Source organism: Telopea speciosissima, chromosome 6 (assembly GCF_018873765.1).
Source record: "Telopea speciosissima isolate NSW1024214 ecotype Mountain lineage chromosome 6, Tspe_v1, whole genome shotgun sequence".
NCBI lineage: Eukaryota > Viridiplantae > Streptophyta > Magnoliopsida > Proteales > Proteaceae > Telopea > Telopea speciosissima.
Genome location: NC_057921.1, coordinates 48,728,643 through 48,745,730, shown reverse-complemented (window position 1 = coordinate 48,745,730; position 17,088 = coordinate 48,728,643). Strand labels below are relative to the sequence as shown.

General features: G+C 37.2%; 1 protein-coding gene across 1 annotated transcript; it reads left to right on the top strand.

Moving 5' to 3' along the window:
• Window positions 1-5,101, top strand: LOC122664287 (pentatricopeptide repeat-containing protein At5g24830). Its single transcript, XM_043860042.1, has 4 exons — window positions 1-98; window positions 1,949-2,124; window positions 2,661-2,846; window positions 3,573-5,101. The coding sequence occupies exons 1-4, from the start codon at window positions 6-8 to the stop codon at window positions 4,999-5,001; spliced, it is 1,884 nt and encodes a 627-aa protein (XP_043715977.1). The 5' UTR covers window positions 1-5; the 3' UTR covers window positions 5,002-5,101.
• The last annotated feature ends 11,987 nt before the right edge of the window (window positions 5,102-17,088 follow it).

Here is a 17,088-nt window from a genome sequence, read left to right as displayed (position 1 = left end):
CAACAATGGGAGGAGTTGAGCTTGCGATGTTTTCTCTTCCGATTTGGTTCCGTCACACAATACGCAAGTTTGACTACTCTATATCTTTCAAATGGGAGGTCAAGTCTTTCTCTCCTCTCTCTCTTATTTGATGTTGTTTGGTTATTGTCTGCTTTGGTAGAGTACCAAACTAATTGATTGATTACAAGATTTGTATAACTAATTCCGGGTAGTTCAGATTAGTTCTCGGTATTCTTTATATCGGTGATGGAAGCCATGAAAGGTACACTTTTTCTCGTTCTGCCCATCGATGCAACATTGGCTCCGCAGAAATGGGTGTATAATATCTGATTTCTAATGATTGCTTGTTGATGGGTTCTTCATTTTATTTTTTCCTGTTCTATTATTGCGCTTTTCCTTTGTCTGTTAATGGTGGGTTTGGATTGAACATTGTATTTCGGCATTCTTTTTGCAATGAATATGATTATAGTTTGTTTTCATTTCATGGGTTTCTCTATATCCACAGAGTCGATTAACTATGGGTTTTTAGCTTTACTTTTCCTTCTTGTACATCCTGCTTTAAGTTTAGTCTGAATCTTTGGTGATCCAAATTATTGTACATTCCTTTATAAGCAACAAAGATTTTTTTTTTCCATTGGGGGTGTTTTTGTAAAAAAAAATTATTTGGATATTAGACACATGAATGGGGTGTTTGTATAATTTTTAGGCTGTTATAGGTCTTGTCTTTAGTTTGGTAAAATGTTACCTGAGTTGTCTAGATGAAAAGTAAGCTCTTAGGACCCTGGTGATGGATTAGTTAAAATTTTCAGACGTCTTGCCTTTCCTTTTCATTCAGGTAAAGCACCTGGGAAGGCCATTCCTTGTATTGATTTTAAAATGATGCAAAATTTCAATCCTGGGTTTACAAGGAGTGGACTTATTCTATCGTTCTATACTAAACTTACTAGTGAAATAGGGCAGCAAGGAAAGGTAAAATAAATTTTATGGAAGTCTTCAGGCATCGGTTCCATCTTTTTGTGTAGTTTTGTAGAGAAATAGAGTGCATTTGGTATCCCTTATCTTGAGTGATTCTGAGGGATTTTTTATTCATTCATAGTCATTCTTCCCAGCATCATGTTTAGTACAAGTTTGAGTCTCATTGATGTGTTTCAATCCTAATATTCACTTCCACATTTATGTGGAGGGACACTAATGGTCAATATTTGTTTACTATGAGATTCAATTGAGTCAAAGATGTGATTTCAAGAAAAATGACTGTAGAAAATCGTAAGTTATACCAAACTTGGCCAAATAGAGAACCTTAATTTTTGGTGGAGTTCTGTTCTGTAAATGATGATCAAATCTTAAAACCTACTGACTGCCCTAGGGACTTCCTAACTTTCTTGAGGGGGATAGTAGGGGCTGCAGATATGCTTGGATGTCCATTTCCCTTTCTTGTATTCTGTACACTACTCCCTCCCATCCCAAAAGGGAAACATTTTAAAGAAAAAAAAATGATATCATAATTCATATTGGAATTATTTAGGGCATAATCTCTTGGCCCATAAGGTAGACTGTGAGGAAAGGAAAGTGATGCAGTCAGTGAATTAAGGAATAGAATGCCTGTGAGTAATGGACCCAATTGATGGGATTCTGAATAAAGGCCAACAAATTTGTATGGAAATTAGATCTGGCTGGTAGATTCAGACCTCAAATTGATCTCAGATCTGGAAAACATATCTGATTAATATGTAATAGCCAAAATTGAAAATAAGATTTCTCAGAAAAGAAATGGGTGACATTTTGTTTCATCATCCTTTCATGCAATCTACAATTTTGAGCTCAAGGTGTTTCTTATGATGTTGTCTGAAATAATTTGTTGCTTTTGCATCCTGTCTAGATATGGCTACAGATTAAGTTATGAACTGTCTATGGAGGGTGTCCTGACTGAATCTTCACTGTGATGTAGAACTATAAAGAAGGTCAAGTTACTAAAAGAGAAGTTGGAGATACAGTGTGGAAGAATTTGTTTCAGGGCATGTTAGCATACTTGAACTGGGATAAAAGAGAAGAGGTGGGCCCCACTGTAGGAGGTCAAGCAGGGGTTCATCTTATTGTTCAGAAGCAACGAACCACAGAGACAATGTAATTTTATAATTCAATTGATTTCTCTTAAGTCATTTTAACACATTGTTTAACATTGATAAGTTCCTAAGTAATGATGGTCTTTTAATCATGTCAAAATGTTGCTAATATAACAAACTATTGCATACCGATGGTTCTTCAGGAAATTTGTTTTTCTTCCACAATTTTGCTTTTTTCCAGTAAAAGTTTCGTTCTCTCCTTGCTGGGATGTACTTTGATTTTATGATTTAGCATAGTTGTGATGCTTATAATCTTCTGAAATTTTATCCAAACTCCTGTGTCCAAAGTTTGTGCCAAATATATTAAGTACCCTTTTCTTACTTGGATGAACTCCTGGATATATATATATATATATATATATATATATATATATATATATATATATATTGCCTGGTAGAAATTGTTTCCACTGTTATCTGTATATTTCATTTTTGTCTTATTCTTAATGATCAATGATGTCATATCTTTTTCTTTGCGCTTCTGAGTATCTGATTTAGTTTATGTTCTGTTTTTGAATCTGTTATTTGGTCTTTTAGGCATGATGTGCTAGCACCAGCCACATTTGAAGATCTGATGGCAGCTGTTGACAATCCACACCAAATTCAAAGTCAATACTGGGTTTTGCATGAGAATGATCATGACAATAAAGGGGGCACCCAAGCTGTCTTCAATGTGTTGGATTCAATGCTGAAGGACATGTTAGATCGTTTGAAAATGATTAGGTCGGGATTTAGTAAGCCTTAACCTGAAGTCATGACTTACATATTGGTTTCCCATTTTGGCCTTATTCTATAAAGTTTTTTTTATAGGCATTCTTTTCCGCTAAATTTTCCAAAATGAAGTTACTATCTACTTACAAGATAAGGCCCAACCAACAGCCCTCTTCACTTGAGCCTTATAAAGGCCTTGACTTTAGCCCGTGCATATTCAGTCTATAATGTGTGGTCCAGCTGATAGTTTCTGTGGTTATATTTTTCACTGATCTTTTATTTAAAAAGGCTATTAGGTTATTTATTTTTAGTAGTTTTAGAGTTGGGTTCAGTTATAAGTACCTTGCAGTTGGAACTGTCTTTTCCTTTTCTTGTTAAAATGGAGAGTTGAATATGAATTTGAGTTGGAGTGGATGCTCCTATTGAAACCTTGGAAATCTCAAATATTCTCATTGCTTCTCTACTACTTTCCTGCAGTTGTTTATTTTAAAGCAAAAGGTTTCGTCCATTACTGTGCATGGTGCAGTCACACACGAAGCCATTGGATGGTGACAATTTGAAATACCCAGATTAACCCCCTATTTTACGAATCATCAATGGGGCTTCCACGGCCCCCCTTTTCCATTATTTTAATATTCTACTATGTATTTTGAGGCATTGCTTTTTTCTTGAGGCAGTGCACTAGGTGAGGCTATAATTTATTATTTGTTTCTGATTTGCTTGTATAAAATTTCGCAGGGAAAGCATTTCAAAGGCAGGGACTTGCCTTGGGGGATATCATATGGAAGCAAATTTCAGCATATATGAGGTTGTAATTAGGGAGTTATGCATAGAAGGCAAGGTGGGAGCTGCTGTCAGCCTTCGAAATAGAATGATTCAGAAATATGCAATTCCTGATGTGTGTACACACAATTACCTTGTAAATGGACTTTGTAGAATGGGTCACTTGGAGATGGCAGATTGTCTTACTAAAGAAATGGTGGAATTTGGCCCTTCTCCCAACTGTATCACCTACAATATTTTGATTGATGGATACTGCCATGTTGGTAAGATAGACGAAGCACTTAAACTTCTATCTTCAGTGAGTAAAAGTGGCATTAGGCCCAATAGGGTTACCTGCAACATACTCGTCAATGCATTGTGCAAGAAGGGTCTTTTATACAATGCTAAAAAGCTTCTTGAAGGCTTATCAGGTGATATAGCCTCAGATTTAATCACATCAACCATCCTTATTGATTGTTGTTTTAGGCAGGGGGATATGGTTCAGGCTCTTGAACTTTGGGATTGTTTATCCCGGAAGGGTACTGAAATGGATGTTGTAGTCTATAATGTCCTAATCCATGGGTTCTGTTTGAGACAGGATATTAAGCTTGCAAACAAATACTTCTGCGAAATGCAAAAAAGGGGTTTTCTTCCTGATGTATTCACCTACAATACTCTTATAAGTGGGCTGTGTAAAGAAGGGAAAATTGATGAGGCTTGTGATATTTACGGAGCAATGTCAAGAGTGGGTGTTGCACCAGATCAACTCTCTTACAAAATGATTGTTCAGGGCCTTTGTCTTAATGGAGATGTTATTAAAGCTCATGAGTTTCTTCTTGGTATGTTGGAGGACTCACTGATACCGGACTCTCTTATCTGGAATGTGGTGATTGATGGGTATGGGAGAGTTGGAGATCTTAATAATGCTTTCTTGATTAGAGATTGGATGGTAGCCTCAGGTGTTATGCCAAATACTTTCACTTATAATGCATTAATTCATGCACAAAAAAAAGGTGGAAACATTAAAGATGCACAATTACTGAAGGAGGAGATGCTCTCAAAAGGGCTTTTGCCTGATGTAGTAACCTACAACTTGTTAATTGGTGCTGCTTGTAATTTTGGTCATCTTCAACTTGCACGCGAATTGCATGATGAAATGCTGAGTAGTGGATACAAAGCAGATATTATAACTTACACAGAGATGATACGTGGCCTGTGTTTGAAGAGAAACGTAGAGAAAGCAGAATTGCTTTTCGACAGGATTCGAAGATCTGGTATAATGATTGACCATGTGCCATTTCAAATACTCATTAAGAAGTACTGTAAAATTAAAGAACCAGAAAATGCATTTAATATCTACCAGAAAATGATTGAGGAGGGGCATGTAAGCCATCGTTCATCTTAGTATTCCTTATCTTCTTGATTGAGGAAGAAAGGGTTAATTGTGGAAGCTGTTCAGCTGTTTAATGACATGCATATGTTGGGTTTGGTCGAGTAGAATTCTTTCTTAAGCTCCCCATTTAAACTATGGGCTTGACTTCACATGCGCAAGTGCTCATTCCTACTTTAGTTGGTGATCAATCTGATTATGGCTCATCTGTGGAGAAACTGACGGCGAAAAGAATGGAGAAGAAGTGCTTTCTTGCCAATGTACAACAACAACAACTCAGCCTTATCCCAACTAAATGGGATCGGCTACATGGATCCTTGCCCTCCAATCAGCTCTATTCGAGGTAATACTGATACAAAGTCTAAGCTGTGCACGGTAAGTATACTATTGCTATTTGCTATGTCTATTACCATTATGAAAGTCTTTTCTTTCTTTTTTGGGATTGTTTGCTAGACTTTTATACTGTGGAGTATTATGCTTCTTTGATTTATTATAGGCGTTAATAAATTCCTTTTGTTACTTATCAACAAAATTGAATCTACGATATCAGGCCCCAGCCTACCCCACCCCAGACCCAAAGCATAGGACAAATATGATTGGTGGTATATTTTGCTTATTTACTTATTTTTGGTTATTAGGTTTTATAAGTGAATAATAGGGTATTTTGTACATATTAAATACTTCAACTTTTGTTTGGAAAATTGGTTGAAAATTCATTAAAAATAGGTTTACTGGTCTTACCTTTCCCCCACCGGTTGTGGGATTTCTTTACCAATACACTCCAGATTAAGGGTAAAATCCTTATCCAACCCTCTAGGGTTACCCTCTAAAGCTTTCCTTCTGCCTAGGAGGGTACGTCTATGGCCATTACCCAACCCTACCCTATTCATTTACAGCAACACTCATCCCTGAAGTCTCTCTGTCTCCCTTCATCCTCACCTATTATCATTTCTGATTCCCAAAATTTCCTAAAATTGCTCTACCTGAACCTTGCATAGTATGCAACTTTGGTCACTTTCCATTTGCACCTAACATGTTTTAGTATCTCTCTCTGTCATAGTGTAAACGTCTGTCTGTTTATCTATCTTCTTACTTTCTCTTAAACTTATAATGTTTTGTTGGTTGTTACTCTGCAGGATTTTGAATGGAGAATATTTGGTCAAGTTCTTGAATCCATTGGCAGAAGCTGGTCTTATGTTCGTAGTGAATTGGTCCTTGTCAAGCGTGAAGGAACTAATTCTGGGTAATTCAATTGTTTGGGTTATTTCTTTTTTTGCCTTTGAAGCCATTATTACTGCATTTATTTTAAAAAGCCAAAGTGATCATGTTTTGGTTTGTGATATAGAGGCTTCTCAGTTAGCATGGTTTTCATCCCTAAAATTGAGTTCTGAACTGATAATGAGCTTTCAAGGATTAGTCTCTCCACTCGCAGAAATTCTGCTCCCCTATGATTTATTGCAGATTTGTTAATTTTATATTTTGTTTTACACAGAGAGGAAGCAATTTATAATCATTGTGCATATGATGAAACAGTGGTATCCCAAGGTGGACCCGACATCTTGTCACAGACTCACAGTTGCTTTTTATTCTTGATTTCATTCCCCGTCTTTCCTCGGATGTAAGGTAAATACTGTTTGTGATTGGACCAGTTTTTTATTGTTGCTAACCCTTTTGAATGTTGATTCTGGTATGCTTTACCTTTTCGTTCATTGGGGATTTTTTCATGATGTAATAATTATTCTGTTTTGTAGCATATTGAAAATGAGTATCAGAACATTGTGCCAGATCCCATATCAGCTGGGTGACTGTAATGAGCCATGGCTATGACTTTAGAAACGTTGGATGCTGGATTAAGTGTAAGCAGGTGGACACCTAGAGCCAATCATCAGTTTCATTCCATCCTTTTCATATAATTCTGTTCAGATGTTATTTGCTAAAACAAGTGCCTCATAAACACTTTTATGTTAAAACAATTTCTCTTAAATTTAGAATGTGAAATGTTCAATTTTACTGAGGAGATTGATAGAATAGTTGGAAAACATAATGCACCGTCTTAAATGCTCTTCGAGCACTTGAACCTGCTTGGATCACATATACTCATTTAGACAGGGAGGACTGTTCTCTGCATGGGAATGCAAGGGCCATGTGTGTGTGGCAGCCAATGACTTGGACACTTGGTTGATGTCAACTGTAGCTCAACCTGAGGCTATGTATCCCTAAACCCAGTCCAGCTCAGCCCATCCCAGCCCAAATTTCGATCCCAAATTCGGCATACCCTCCCCATGTATGTCCATGCACTCCCTCAAATTTCCTCAGAGCTTCTTGCAAGACCAAATTTTTTAGGCTTTGTTTTTTATTTTTACCACTTGACCAAATTAGATTAGGTTGAAACTTAGCATGTAGGCAAGGGACCTCAGGATGCATCGAGCTCCTCTCCAGGGAGCCTAGCACCCAGGGGAGCATCTAACAGGTAGGCTGTCCCGCACATTTCCCGGCAAGCACCGGAGTGCATGATCATTTGGGATCGGCCTGATCAAAATTCAAAATATTGAGTTCTAAATCTCTACCTAAACCATGGATTTAGGGACCAAGATCATATCAGCCGAGTTGAAATGGGATCGACAAGGACATACATAGTCCTGATGTCACTTATCTTCCGAATTCTTGCCTTTCCCCCTTAAGAATTAGGCAAATATTGGTTGTATTGGGCCAAGTTAACTAACTTAGGATGGGTCAGGATGGATCAAATCCCTAAATCCTTGTGTCTAAATTTCTAAGTCCCCCCTCCCCAACCGAAAAAAAAAACCAATCCTCAACTACCTACCAGAAAAATCCCCAGCTCTGAGGTATTGGAGACCTTAGTAGCACTCCAGAATTAGCTAATCCAGAAATATAAGTTAATGAAGAAGATCTAGATCTATAACAATTGAAGATGTAGAAAAGACCATAGTGGTTAAGATGAGGACACATGATCAAAGGCATCATTTGCAGCACTCTTGGTCAGGCAACCGTGGCATCAACTTCACCTTCTTTGATTCTATAACCTTGATGCAAGTGATCTAATGGATCTGAACTATTTGCTTAGAAGAGGGTCCATGATCGATAACAGGCAACTTGGTGAGAATAGAGAGATGGCACACCACACTCCCTGGCATACCAATGAAGTTCAACAAGGTTGCATTCTAGATCTAACTCCACAACCCACATCCTATGACTTCATTAGCCAAGCCCATTTAAACCCATAGAGCTAAAACAGATCACAGCCAATCAAACAACCACTAACTACTCCCACCGAACCCCGGATTAGGATCGTCTCCAGGGACGCGTGCGCCCAGGGTGCTGCCAGGGGGCATCCAATGGTTGAGTTGTGCTGCCCACATCTCGGTGCATGCCTAGGGATGTGTGCGGCACTGCCCAACGGCTGACAGCACCCTGGGCGTGCTGGGCTCCCTGGAGACGAGCTAAATTCCTGAACCCCCCACCCCCAATTCTGAGATTAGAACCACTCAACCTATGTTGGATGCTCCAGCTAAACATTAAGAAAACTTTTTTTTTTCTTCTCTCTCAGGAAATTATCTACTCCATTTCCTACCCGGTCCATTTCCCAAGTTCCTCTAGTAGGGGGGAGTGGATCCCACCCGAGTAGTGTGTTCAGGTAGGGAGTAAGGTGATCATTTTCACCCCCTATTAAAAGAACTTGGGGAAACGAACGGGTAGGGAGATGGAGCAGATAATGATCCCTCTCTCTCTCTCTCTCTCTCCAAATGATCATGTAAAGTCTAAACACATTTTTTTTTGTCACTTCATCATTTAACTCATTCTATTAATAAGTGGGTTCCCGGTTGTTGTCTCGCGTCAACATGATGGTTCCAAATGAAATTTATTAGTTGGAATTGTCAAGGATCTAATTCATTTTGAAAATCTAGATTTAGTCTTTCTTGTGGGAACAAAAAAAAAATTCAAAAGAGTTTCTAAAAAAATCAACTCCCTTTCTTCAGAACCTGGAGCTATATATTTCACTATTGAACCCTATGGTTTATCTAGAGGTTTGGATTTCTTTTGGAAACAATATTCCTCTCTCCATCTCCTATACCTGTTCATATCATATTACTATTTGTTTTTATTATATTAGCACACTTAGAGGATCATTCTAAGTTTCTAACTAAAAAAAAGAAATTTGATGATAAAAGCACAAAATTCTTAATTTCATCAACAATTCAAAGATGAGCCAAACATCACATTAGTCGGTTGGAATTTGTTAATAAATGGGAATCTTAAACCCAAGAGATTCATGATCACATTGTCAGCTTCTATATTTTGATCTTTACTCTTCTTTAAGCCCTTTATATTTTGGATAATTTGAATGAGATTATCCCAATCAGCCTCATTCAAGACTCCAAAGTTTCTCCTTATAAACTCTTTACTACGGATGAAGTACAATGTACTATCTTTCAAATGGAAGTACAAAGACCCTGCTTTTCTCGATGACAACCACCAAACTTTATTCTAAAAAATAGTGGGACGTAGTGGGTGAAGAAGTTATTAAAGGTGTCCATAAGTTCTTTAGCAATTGATTCATCCTTAAAATGCTTACCAATAATTTTCTCATTCCTAAAGTCAAGGACCTAAAATCCGTTTCCCAATATAAATTGATTACATGTTTTTTTTGGTAGAAAATATAAACTGATTAGATTATGCAATACTTTCTATAAGATGTTTCAACTAATCCAAACGAAACTTTATTTTTGATGGGATAGAGCCTGAGGTGAGCAAGCAACTGCCTAATACATGCCCCCTCACTCCTATTTAATATGTGGGTCCCCTTGTATATGGTTCATAACCCATCGAAACCCCTTCTCCCTCTTTAAGGTGGGATCTGGCTCTCCTCCAGCCGTGGCGGGAGCTGAAGGGTCCAGCACAGCAAAAATATCCAAAAATTGGGGGGGGGGGGGGGTTGGTCATTTCATAAGGAACCCCACTTGGGTCCCTCCTATGAAATGACCAAAATCACCCTTGTTTTGCTAGATTGGACCCTCCAGCTCCCACCACGGCTGAAAAAGAGCCAAATTGTTTAAGGTGTGTATGATGCCAGTATACACGGGCTATGTGCCCATCCCTCCCCCTTTTTTTCTAATGGGATGGTGCAACACTTGACAGCTGCATTCATTGATAACCCCAGTAATAATCCCACTCTGGGAATCTCTTTTTGGACTATTCTTATACAAGGTTATGCAAATTAAACTAAATTCTGATTGTGCATTCCTAAAAGGAATCGTTGTTGGTTATGGTGATCTCATCCAAGACGATTGTGGTTACTTTTTTGACAGGTGTTGCTTTAAAAGATAGACTCAGATCTGCCCTCTTTTCTAAATACACAGACATAAAAACGGGTCTACAATTTGTTTTAGAGTAGGGGATTCGGAAAGTTATTATCCAATCAGTTCAGCACCAAACAACATTGTAATTTCCCTTAAGAAATCTTATCTTACGTCCATGATATTTGGAGCTTAATCTCTAACTTCAATTTTTTTATTCTATTACATGTTTTGGCGACTGCAAACTCTTTTGCCCATCTTACAGCCTCTTTTACAATCTTCTCTCGAGCATCAACATTCTCTTTGTAAATGGGTGGGCATGCCCTCTATTTTCTTTAGGATGTACTTAACTTGTTGTTATAGTTGTAATGCATGAATTCTTTTTTAACCAAAATAAAAATTTTAAAAAAAATTCCCATCATCTAACTTATTTTGTCATTAATTTATAAGAAAAGAACGTTGTTTAGTTGCGTAGCTCCTATGCCCAGACGCATGAGCACATAAAATTATCACCACGTCCATTGTGAAATAAAAATCTCATCCATATATAAGCCCCAATGCATGTTCTCATTGGCCCCCATATTGGTGTAGGGGTTACACAATCAGCCAACGAAAGATTCAATGATGGCTCCTTCTTGGCATTTTTGGAAAATCAGGTTTTTTAATTCAACTCGTCTTTTTCAAAATTTAGTAAGTCGGAATCAAACTTGTTCAAGACGAGTCTTTTTTCTTTTTTTCTTTTTTTTTTAATATTTTTTTTTCCTTTCTCCGAGTGAGAAGGGACGAAGGCAGTGAGGCTATGATTACTTGGTAGGTGAGAAAAAGATAAACTAATATAAAAGACAACTATAAAAACTCTAGGTGTTTTTGTTTAGTTGTAGATCAAACTTATGATTTATAAATAGTTTGATTCCGAAAAAAAAAAAAATTCAAACTTGGTGAGTTTCACATGATTCGAGGAAACATCGAATCAATAAAAGCTTGAACCTGGTCACGTCATTTTGTAAAACTAGGCGAGTCTTCATGACTTTTGGATCAGGGTTCATGTTCTTCTATTCAACTCGAGTGACTCGACTGAATCACAACCTGGTTTTACAATTATATTCCTTGATGCTTTATTGGTTGCCAATTTAATTATCTGTTACGCCTTATTGTCTTTGTTTATAATCGAAGATTGATATGACCTTCGATACCGAACTGATACCTAAAACCATGTAATCAACCTTTAAAACGCTTTTTAAAATATTTGAGTTTTGACATTTGAATTCAAACTTATGAGTGCATTTTGTCAATAATTTAACATGATCAATGATAGAAAGTGATTTCATTTATAGCCCCAATTAGATCCACGAGACTCTTTTTATTTCTCTCTCTCTCTCTCTTGGATTGGGTTCCTTTCCTTGGAGCTCATCTCTGAGTGCTCAATGAAACATCCAATGGCTGGGCTCTCTCTCTTTCTCTCTCTCTCTCTCTCTCTCTCTCTCTCTCTCTCTCTCCAAGTAGATTGTCAATCACAATACAGAATTGACTGAGGTCTCCGTTCTTGCCATTTTGATTATGATACATTTTGTGTGGTCTAGGATTGGACTGCACAGCACAAAGGCTATGAATGAAGGCGTGGTCCATCTCCTTACCACATATCACCCTCCACCCCTTCAGGCGTGTCCGTTGGTAGTAAAATAAATGGGAAAAGTGTCTTTGAACATGTGATGTAGGAAATGCTGACACACATTTGATTTTTATTATTTTTTGTCTCATCTTTAAAAAAGAAATTAAAAAATCCATGTTAGTGGGTTTATCCAGGGTTTTAAGTATTAGTAGGTATCATATTGTATCGGTCGATACATATTGGTATCCATGAGTATCAATACAATACTTATCGATATGAAACTTATTTTTCAAAAAATATTTATATCTACTGATATAGGGTCAATATGGAAGTAATAAAGTCTGACACATTCCGATATGGTACAAAACAAAAACCGTGAATAATATATGAAGTTGAGAGCAATTGAATGCCTTGGAAACTTGTTTTTCTCTTCGATATGTATTGGGATAAATCATCTAACATAAAAAACGATTCTAATCCTTACAATTTCAACAAGTTTTGGGGACTTACAGTGTTCAAATACTAAATTCAAATAGAATTTGACAAAAAAGGGGTGAAGTTGTTGGTCTCTTTTTTTTTTTTTTTTTTTTGGTGCTAAAATCTCTTCTTTTTTTTTATTTTTTTTTGTTACGCATCACTAGAATAGGTAAAAATGACTCAAATCCTTGCATCAAGCTGATATATATTTACATATTGCAAAAGAAAGTGTTTTATGATTACATCCATGCATTTCTTGACCAATTCCATGTGTAACGATCTTTAACATATCTTGCATCTTTCCAATACGTTAAGAAACGTCTTTTAAAATCACCCCTCTAATATATAAAGAAGGTGATATAAATGATGATGTTTCACAAAGAATTAAAATAGGACAAATAAAGTGGAGAGGTGTGTTCGGAGTGTTGTATGATCAACGAATTCCTTTAAAATTTAAAGAAAAATTTTATAGGACAGTCAAACGATCGGTTATGATGTATGGTGTGGAATAGTGGGCAGGTAAAAGTATCATGTAGATAAAGTTAGTGTAGCGTAGATGAGGATGTTGAGATGGATGTGTGGCAAAGAAGGATAAAATAAAGAATAATCCTATTCGAGTTGATTTGGGAATAGCTTTGATACATGATAAGATACGAGAAACTAATTTGAGATGGCATGACCATGTTCAACGGAGGCCTTTGGATGCTCCAGTATGGAGAAATGATTTGATTCAGATTTAATGAACTAAAAGAGCCTAGGATAGACCTAAAATGAAACTAGGAGTATTGGAGAGAAAAGCCATGCATAGCTTAAGTTTTATGTCAATAGTATGACCCCGAATAGAATTGATTAGAGAGCAAAGATCTATGTAGTCAACCCCATTTAATGGGATAAAGTTGAATTATTGTTATTGGAAATTGTTAAGATTTGGAGAAAACAAGAAGAAGAAGGACACAAAGATTTACTTGGTTCGGTGGTGAATCACCTACGTCCAAGGATTCTCTACTTGAGAGAGGAATGTATTCACTTACCTTTCTTCACTTCTCCTTACAATATTTAAATCCATTCTTTCCATGACCGATGGATTTATATTAGGGATAGGATTTGAATGATATCCTTGATTTTGGTGAGAAAAAAATCTTTGATTGTAGAGCTGATAATTAGGGGGAGACATAGGAGGCATATCTGCTCTCTTTCCTTGGTATTTTGAATTATTTTCATTTAGGAAATTGGCATGTGTTTTGTATGTAAGCTGAGCATTGCGAGAGGATAAGCCCTGTGTCAGCACTGGCTCATTTTGAATCGTGGTTCCTCTTTGTACCACGGTTCCATGGTCTTGATGACCATGGACCGATTTGAAATCTTCCTGTGTCATAACACTCCCCCTCAAGCTCATGGGGTTGGAGACCACTTTGAGATTGCTTATGATGGCCGCAAACCGTTGAGAGGATAGAGATTTGGTAAACACATCAACTAGCTGATCTTTGGTGGATATGTACCGGACAGTTAGATCTCCTTTAGCAACTTTGTCTCGAACAAAGTGGAAATCAATTTCCACATGCTTCGTCCTTGCATGAAAGACCGGGTTGGCAGTTAGATAAGTTGCCCCGATGTTGTCACACCATAGAGTAGGGGCATGTGGTAAATACACTTGCAGTTCTTTGAGTAAAGATTGGAGCCATGTTACTTCTGTAGTGGCATTTGCTAGTGCCTTGAATTCAGCCTCTGTACTGGATCTTGCAACTGTTGATTGTTTCTTGGAGCTCCAAGAGATGATGTTGTTACCAAGGATTTGAATGAAATCCTTGATTTTGGTGAGAATAAAATCTTTGATTGTAGAGCTGATAATTAGGGGGAGGCATAGGAGACATATCTGCTCTCTTTCCTTGGTATTTTGAATTATTTCCATTTAGGAAATTGGCATGTGTTTTGTGTGTAAGCTGAGCATTGGGAGAGGATAAGCCCTGAGTCAGCACTGGCTCATTTTGAATCGTGGTTCCTCTTTGTACCATGGTTCCATGGTCTTGATGACCATGGACCGATTTGAAATCTTCCTGTTTCATAACAGAAATTAACAATTGATTTGATCATATCAGATTTTTGGTTATGGAATAGATAGAGGTTGTTTCCTAAATAAACCTTTGTTTCTTGGCTGATTAGCTACTGTTGTTGCTCCTTTTTACTATCATTGTTCTTCTGATCATATTTCTTCTTCCTTGGATTTGAATTTCAATAAGTGCATCATAATCGCAGTTATGAACTTTGGCTGTCTATTTGAAACTCTTGAGATTTTTTTTTGTGTTCCAAGGATCTCTTATAGTTCTTGGCTCATATGCTAATTAAATAGAAGAAGTTGAGGTTGAGTTCTACAAATCTAATCCTAAGTGAGCTACCATGATGATATGAAATATGTTATACAGATTTATCACTTGTGCCATTTAGGGGTAGTTTGGTCATTTGCTTACTTTTTGGCATTGCACATCATGAAATTTGTTCACTTATGCATACTTATATTTAGGGGTACATGCATGTAAGCATCCTAACTTTTTCCCATGCATTTAGGGTAGTTTAGGAATTTTTTTATCGTTTCACCATATTAGGGTACGTGGGGCACTAAATAGGTGTTAAATTTACTGGTCTTTGTACATATCATAGATAAATTAGTATTAGTATGCATTTAAGCACATTTGCATCCACCTTAAAATATTTCAACTCTTTCTCATGCATTTTCCACAATTTTGGTTATGAGGGTATTTTGGGTATTCACATATAATGTTTTGTCCGAATCTTGGAAGGGGTTTTATCATTTCATTTGCATGTGCTTAACACTTGTAAACATGTTTTAACTTGAAAATTGTATTTGGGTGACGTTTTGCATGCCATGTATTTTCCCCTAAAAGGGCATTTTGGTAATTTTATAATTTTAGGCCTAGCCTAATCTTAATCACCTTAGAATCCCCCATCCTGATGTTTTTAACCTTAGGAATTATTTTTAATGAGTTTCTCGTACTTTATAGTTTAGTCTCAATTCCATGTATATTTTTGGCCTAATAGGGGCATTTTGATAATTTTCATAGGTCATTTTTATTATTTTAATGTTTCATGTATTTATCTTATAGGGACATTTGAAATTTTTTGTATTTTTAATGAAGTTTCATGTACTTTATCTTTTGTCTTGGTCCTTCAGGGGCATTTTCATCATTTTGGATCTTTCAGTATTTAATCTTTTTCATAGGCTAGATTAGGGCTGCAATAAGGTTGGGTTGGGCCGGGCTTTATAGAACCCTAGCCCAACCCTAAGTCCCCTTAGTTGGGCCCAGGCACGACCCGATCCTGACTCAGGGCTAGAAAAATCCAACCCTGACCCGCCCTCAAGGTCGGGCCGGGCTGACCCTGATTGGCCCTGATCATGGGGAGGGGGGGAAAGAATTGAAATGCATGGACTGGAATGGGTCGTGGAGAACATTATCAATTTTACATAAAATAACACTATAATAAAATGTATTATATCACTTATTGTCTTCATATATAAGCTATTATATAAAAAAATGTGGGTGATGTTTAAAGTTTATAATGTATATATATATATCAACATATATTTTATAATATAAATTAAATCAGGGTCGGGCCGGGCCGGCCAAGCTTAGCCTGAGGCCTCAACCCTAACCCGATCCGACCCTGACTCAGGCCAAATATCTCCAGGGCCAAACTTGCACCCCTAGGCTAGATGTTACATTTTCCATGGCATTAAACCTAGTTTAGTTTTTTTGACTTATTTGTGAAGTCAACTTTTGGTCTTTGGTCTTAGGATTAGTGTTTGACTGTTTTTTACATTAGGGTAAAAATGCATTAATTAGGATAACTAGGGTTCATAATGTATTTAAATACCTAACCTAAGGTTGGTAATTAGGATTAAAATATTTGTTTTAATTAGCCCAAATATGTTCATAAATCTTATAAATATAAGTTAAATCTTTTCAAATTAGATTAATTAGCTGCATAACACTTATAAACAATACTATACAACAAAAATATGGTATGGGAAGATGTGACCTGACATTTACCTAGTGATCTGAGCAGACCATAACCTTCAATTGGATCTTTGTCCCCTCCAGCTCCCTGCCTAGCCCAGTTCCCCCAGTGCTTGTAACAAGGGGGGCGCAATGATCACCCTACCCCTGCTTGAACACTCTACCCGGGTGGGGTCCACCCCCTTTATTACAAGCACTGGAGGAACTGGGCCGGGCAAGAAACTAGAGGAGATAATTTTCCGCCTTCAATTAGAGTTTTTTTTTTTTTTTTTTTTTTCGAAAATTAAATCTATATTCAACACAGTGCGAAAATACATGAACACTCAGAAGGGGCCTTCTAACTTAGAGAGGCTCCTATGCAGGGGATCACAGGGAGGAAAGAGGCACCAATGCCCCCAACTAAATATAATGAGCCGACGATTAGAGTTAATATAGTCGATCTCCCTTCTACAAAGGATGAACATCATTTACAGGTTCTAGATCCTAATCTAGGTGGAAATTCTTCTTTTTACTTGTGACGTGAGAGGGTACCATAAGTATCGAAGCCTGCAAGCTAGACTCGGTTCGCATCCGCTCGCCCTTCCCTTTTTTTTTAAATTTTCGCTCACCCTCCCCTTAGTTCATCGAATTTTCATCCAATATACCTACAAACACCTAGATCTTATTTTCA